The 6,920-nt window shown below is 31.4% G+C and overlaps 1 protein-coding gene across 4 annotated transcripts in view; it reads right to left on the bottom strand.

The window, feature by feature from the left end:
* Positions 1-1,913: 1,913 nt before the first annotated feature.
* LOC106478095 (restin homolog) overlaps positions 1,914-6,920 on the bottom strand; it is a 139,184-nt gene continuing 134,177 nt past the window's right edge. For all 4 annotated transcript variants that reach the window (XM_022381547.1, XM_022381557.1, XM_022381552.1 and 1 more), the window contains 3 exons: positions 6,400-6,497; positions 5,216-5,364; positions 1,914-4,677 (listed from right to left, as the gene is read on the bottom strand). In XM_022381547.1, the coding sequence (XP_022237255.1) occupies positions 3,431-4,677; positions 5,216-5,364; positions 6,400-6,497 (1,494 nt within the window). In that variant the 3' untranslated portion in view covers positions 1,914-3,430. The remainder of the gene's footprint in view (positions 4,678-5,215; positions 5,365-6,399; positions 6,498-6,920) is intronic.

Below are 6,920 nucleotides of genomic sequence, written 5' to 3' on the forward strand. Positions count from 1 at the left end.
AAAAATATACCTCAAAATATGCACAGTTACATGGCTTACAACCGTAAATTATTGTTTAAAAGTTGTTATAATTTGTATAAAAAAATATTATCGTTAAAGATGTAAAACCGAGTATCTACATAAATATAATAGTACTGTCTGTTGTACTGCCATATACTTACTTCGCAGGGTGTAGATGAATCTTCACCAAAATTGATGTGGAGGCTCATTAGGTCCGTGCAGGGTACTTAAAAATTTTCAGTTTTGCATTTTGCGGTTTTTATGAGCATTTTTTACCATTACCTCACCTGCTTGGCATGAAGGTTTGTTGGGTCCATGTGGAGATACGTGCAAACATTCTGTTTCGTATTTTATTGTTTTTATGGGCGTTTTTTACAATTATATACAAGGGAAGCAACTTTTCATGTCCTAAGATAACTTTTTATCAGTCGTGAATTTATATAATTTCCGTCCAGCTAGTAGTCAATAAATTCTATTACTCGTGATCGTGGCGTCATCTGTAAACCTACATGCGAACTACGTTTCTTTTTCATTTTCTGGAATAGTGAATAAATGAATAGACATAACAAATTAAGCATAGAAAACAATAATTAAAGTATTTTTTAGGAGGACAGTTGTATCATTTGTATGACAATTATGTTTTCCAAATATATGCTTATTTTTTGCTACAAAATCTTCGGCCAGTAAAATAAACCTAACAATATTAAGGTTGTTATGGACTGTGTAACACTACATATGTATATTGTTACTCAGCAAGTTAGCTAACCTATCTCCTACTAATGAATAGTACCAAGTTGATAAACTTACCTGTACGTTGAATTAAAACTTATTATGGTTTGCAGCAGTTCTAAAACCATTTAAAGGAATAAAAACAAGGAATGCCGTGATTTCGTACTTATTGCCACTTTAGTTTAATATAAACATCATGATAAGCAGCTAATTGTCGTAAAAGCAGTAAAAGTCGTATTACAAACACACTATTGCTGTTATCTTTTAAAGGCTGCCAGTATTGTAATTAAATATTATGTATAGGACAAAACTCTATTAAGAATAGTGATGTACATATTAATACAATTTTCAAAGAAGAAAGGTATGAGTAACTTTACTAACACCGGTAGATCATAAATTCCTGGATAGCACCAGTAGATGTCAAGCGTTCCTATAGAAACACACAACAAACTGTCAGGTATATTTGTCCCATAGATGGTGTTACTGTATCACTGCTTAATAATTAATAAGAGCAGTAAACCGTTACTGTGTTGTTAATACAATACCAGTAAAATAAATGGACATGTACGCTAAATTATAATGTATTTATGAAGGCTGGCAATAATGAATGTAAAATTAGTGTTATATCATCATTTTTATAAAATTAAGTATGTAAATTAAACTACAAACTTCATTTTTAGAAGTAAAAATAATGCACTATAGATAAATGAACTCAGTTAATAACGAGGGGGGGGGACTTTCTCTAATTTGATAATTTCTTAGTACAATATAGCCACTTTATTTTCCTTATGGGTAACTTGGAAGCGCTGGTGGTTTAACTTTTTTCAATATTTGCTTGTAGTGCGGGTAGTCCATGATCTAAACCCTGGTCAAGTCAGATCTCAAGAATACATTTAAATTTTGTTTGACTTGTAAAGAGACTTCAATAATGCTTTGAAGTTTTGCTACACTTACCAGAGAAACTTCAAAAATACTTTCAAGTTTTGTTTCTTTTATCAAATTACTCTGCAAAAACTCTAGGTGGGATCATGACAGTATACACTGGTAAAAACTGTGGTTCTTGGTATACAGGATATTTGAATTTCTATTTCTTCTAATCAGGCAAGATTTTTATATGTTGTTGTCACTTTTTGTTGTGATGTGTTAGAACACAAAATTTTCAAACTTTCAGAAATTACACAAAATATTTTTAAAATGTAACTTTATTCTGAGTAAAATTTTGCTTTACATTGTAAAATAGAAGAGTCTAAACTCTGCCAGTGGTAAGTACAAAACTAATGGGTTTTTTTCCCACTGGAATGAATTTTTGATTTAATCAAATGCAAATCAGATTTTATTTAAAAGAGGAGAGAGATGACACAAAATTATCAAGCATACACACTCAAAACAAACAAATCCAAATACAATGGCAAGGAAATATGATTCTTTCACGTATTTGTAACATTTAGAGACTAACTTGTATCAATCCAATTTCGAATGGTGATGAAATGATGCCTACATTGAAAGCATACACCCTAATTAAACCTCACATATATGTACCTATTATTCACAATAAACTGAGAAAGAGAATAAATTATTTATGAACTAAATTAAGATTTTCATATCACAACCATAGGAATAAAATAGAAAGGCATGAGCAGCTAAAAGACTTTTTTTTTTAAGAGATTGAATATGTAAGGACTGAATGTGTCTCAACTATATAATTACCATATTGTATTTACTTGCTTACTAAGACTGTAAGGAAGTAAAAATAGTTAATCTATATTGTAACACAAGCATTTTAAAATGAACTGTGTATGTCTAGCACCATGGCTCTGTTTTGTATAGTTTAACAGGTAATTTATATGCTTGAGTATGTTTATTGTAAGCATAAGCAAAGCACATCAATTCTTAATATCCCTTAAGTACTATGCCACCAAATAAAACAAAACATAGATTCGGCACTGCCGAAAACAAATCTTTTTTTTTTTTTTCATGCATGTCTGGTTACAGTAACTATTTATAATAAGTATTCTTAAAACAACCAAACCTAATATACTTACTATAACAAATATATATTATACAAAATGATTAAATTTAACTAAAAATAAATGTTGGTACATATGATAAATAACTACATTCATGTCCATTTAACAGACATGCAACAAGCCAATATCTATGTGGATGGAATACTGATTAATTGACAGTTTCTTACTCCTTCTTTTCAACTGATAACAATGGTCCCAGACTAAGCAGGCAAACTGATCAAGGAACTACATTTCTAAAACACAACCTTCTAGCCAAAAATTACACTTCAACAGACTAGTACCTGGAAAGAACAAACTGAATCACAGGTGAAAGATCAGAATATACATGTACAATAAATAGCTTTTAACTTTTAAACATTTTTTTTTTCACTTTACAAGCTTATTGTTTCCAGCAGAATGACACACATGTAATTCTGAAGTGCAGCATAATGAACACCTGTGGCTCCCTTGTCTTTCATTAGCTGCCAATAATGAAAGGTCAGTGTAGAAATTTCTAATTCAAGCATGATTGGCATCTTGCGATAAGAAGACTAGACTATTCGATGAAAGCTAAACTTCTCAAAACCAGTAACTGAAGTTAACTATTCATGTACTTACAAAGCACAAAGATTAATGCCTCCATTTGTGGATGGCAGATACTGCATATTTAATATTCATCCTTTAATAGTAACAACTTATATTTCAGTCTCAAAAGATACACCTTCATTACAGCAGTTTATATCCACATCTCTTTCATCTTCACTGAAAGTTTCTTTTAGAAATAACTGTTGCTGACAGCCTTCCATATCATCTAGAGTAGAAAGGCTATCAGTTCTTTCACTTAAGCCATATTCTAACATTCTGACTGGGTATTTTTCAATTTGATGATAAGGATACTTCAAGACAGGAGAGTCTTCAATGCTGCTTTCTGACATGGACCTAGGGCATTCCTGAATCATGGACTCACCAGCCAAACAACAAGGAGCAAATATATTTTGGAGATAATTATTTGGTTCATCGCTGGCTTCAGTACTGCCAGTTAAATCAGTACCATTAAATTTTCCAGCCCAATTTTCTTTTGGTACTTTGTGTTCTCCTACATCTAAGCCAAAAGTCCAGGAACTACTTGAAGATGTCATACTTCCCTGCCAAGAACCATCAACTTCACCTATCCCTGTTGAAATGAAAGTAGTATTTACTTGTTCTCCTGCCCTTATCGACTGGTCAGTGTATTTAGCACTGATGTGTTCTTGTTGTGCTATATCATACTGCTCCACATCACTTGGAGTAGAGCTAGATAAATCTCTAATACAATCCAAGTTGGTGGTGGTAGTTAACTGAGAGTCAGCTCTCATTTTAGAAGATTCTTCAACATTTGGTTCAAAAGTTTTTTGTTTAAACACCTTCTTTATGATAAGCTCTCTATCAACAGTGGTTGAGCCTTCTGTTAGTTTAAAATTATCAGTTTGTTTATTTACAGAGTCCTGCTCAGAGCATTTGAAAATAGAATTCTTATTTGCAATAGTTGATAATACACATGGAATAACATCACTAATTTCTCCCATAGGTGTATGCTGTATATCCTTCAAGCCACCATTAAGCAAGTCTAATGTTTCAGTGCTACTGATACTTTCATTATCTGAAGCCTTCTCCTCCAGGGGCTTGGAATTAGATCTTCCAGATATCCCATTGTCTAAATATCGTTGGCTGCGCTTTTTGCTTGGAGTACAAGGAGAGGAGCTAGAACCATTTCGATTTCCTGTAGATCCTCTCAAGGCTGACGATGCAGATAAGGGTCTTCCAGCTCTTGGACCAGAACTAGGATATTTGTGATGATTAGTGTTTCCATCTATACTGTCAAAGAATACTGACATTCTAATTGGTGATTTCCTTAAGGTGTGGTCTTTAACTAAATGATCCAACCTATCAATCTCAGTAGTTTCTGCAAAATTATTGAAAAGCATATTGGAATAGAGAAATCTCATAGCAAAAGAAAATTCTTAAATATTAATGAAGTTCTAACATTAAATAATTAACAGCTAAATCAATTGAATTAAGAAAAATGCTTCACTGAACTTAGTCATAAAATTAAATTGAAAATTATAAATATCTTTCATAAATATTTTAATAAGTAAGAAAAAGTGACAGAACTGGTAATATGTGATTAATTAGGTTACCACTAATCTCTCTCATATGCTAATAAGCAAATAAAAGTATTTATAAGTTTGCATATTAGTAAATTAACATGAATTAATAAAACAAACATCATTTCAAGTTGAGATTGAGGAAGAACTTTCAAATGTCCAGTTTTAAGTGATTACTAAGATCACACTGTATTTTCATGCAATAAATATTAAACTATTTTGAGATCTATCAGAATTGCCAGTAAAGATAGTTATAAATCACGAATATTTCTACAGAAAAACAACAATTACACATATTACATAAAAGTTAGTTTCTGATTCTGATAAGTTACGCACCATCTGTTGAGCTGTTAAGTAAAATGCTAGCTTCCATGGTTTGTTTTAGTTTCCACTGAAGCTCCTCCTTCTCCATTGACAATCTTTTATTCACTTTAGATTCTTTCTCATAACTCTCTTTTAGTTTCTGCTGCTCATATGACAGGTGACTGTAATTTAAAAGTTGTAAAAAGACACTAATATAAGCATTATAAAATAAAAAGTGTTCACCAACATGAGAGCTACATTTAATGATATATACAAAAAATTTAAACACAAATATCATAATAGAAGACCTGAAAATACAAACAAACAGTTAAAGTTGTTGTAAGGGAAAATAGAAAAATGTGATCTGTAGTTAAGATTTTGACTCAATGATCTTTACCAGTTTCTAATAAAGATTGATTGGCTGAAATGTTGGCCACATGTTGCTCTTTTCCTTAGGTCAATTTTTCCAGATTTTATCATACTGTAGCTATGTTTTAGAATAAAGATATTTAATATTTAACAATTAGCTACGGTGTTCATTGTACACATCAAGTTTCTCAAATACAATCTTTCCAAGGAAGTAAAATACTTAGAAACAATAAAAAGATTAGAAGAGCTGTCACTGACATGTCTATACCTGCTTTTACCTTGTTATAACAACTGAGAAATGAGGAATATATTAATAAAGAGCTCCATTTTTAGGTGTTACTATACCACCATATTTTTCTTTTTAAAGATAAACATTAGAATTCCTCTGATATAAGCTTTAGCATACCAACTACAATGCAGCAAGTGAGTGTAAAAATGATATAATCCCACTTATGGTTGATTCGACTAAGCTAGTCTGCTAAAAAAAATACTTTATCAGTTACTCTTTACAGCAAACAAAGTGTAGGTGAAATTTTACAAAGATCATTATAAACTATTTGAAAAAGAAATGTAAAAGTTATTAGCAGTTTCATTATTGGGTTTCTGAAATTTAATGGACTGCAACTGCCTGTTGAAAGAAAAGGAGACAACATTTCAGCTTCTATACCTACAGAAGGCTTCAGTATAAAAGTTGAAATCTTGTCTCCTTTTCTTTCAACAAGCACTTAAAGTCCACTGAAATTCTCAATCCTAGTATGTCTGATGTTTTATTATCATATTTCACCACACTTTTCAAAGTTTCTTTTTAGTTCATATGTGGTATTACAAAATAAAAAAAACTCACTCACCGTTCTAGCTCGACTTTTTCTTTCACCCGAGCTTGTAGGTCTTCATTCCGTGCTTTTAATTTCTCGACTTGTTCTTTAGCTAAAGGTAACTCTTCCAGCTGATAAAATAAAATAAAACTTAAATACAGATAGGATAAAATACCACATGGGCTTTTACAGGTAGAAAAAAATTAAATGTTGATATCTTGCTTTGCAGCCAACATTTTAATGAAATTAAAAATATTTTATATATATATTAGTAAATGTAAAGCAGAGTGAGCCAAAACTTAATCATTTGAATCCAAATTGCACTACTGTGTAACAATTAAACTAAGGTTTTCCATTACCTAAAGCTTTCTTTCATTTGAAGTACCACAATCATTTAAATTATAAATAACTAGTTTTGCTTACTTAAAAACAAAATACTGTTGCGTCAGCGAGGTCACGTGACCAGTGTCACGCTCCCTGCTTTCTGGAAATATCTTGTACCTTCGTGAATTGTCGGGAGATTACTAGATATAGGGTAGTCTGGTATATATAAG

The sequence above is a fragment of the Limulus polyphemus genome, unplaced genomic scaffold, assembly GCF_000517525.1.
Source record: "Limulus polyphemus unplaced genomic scaffold, Limulus_polyphemus-2.1.2 Scaffold8, whole genome shotgun sequence".
NCBI classification, from domain to species: Eukaryota; Metazoa; Arthropoda; class Merostomata; order Xiphosura; family Limulidae; genus Limulus; species Limulus polyphemus.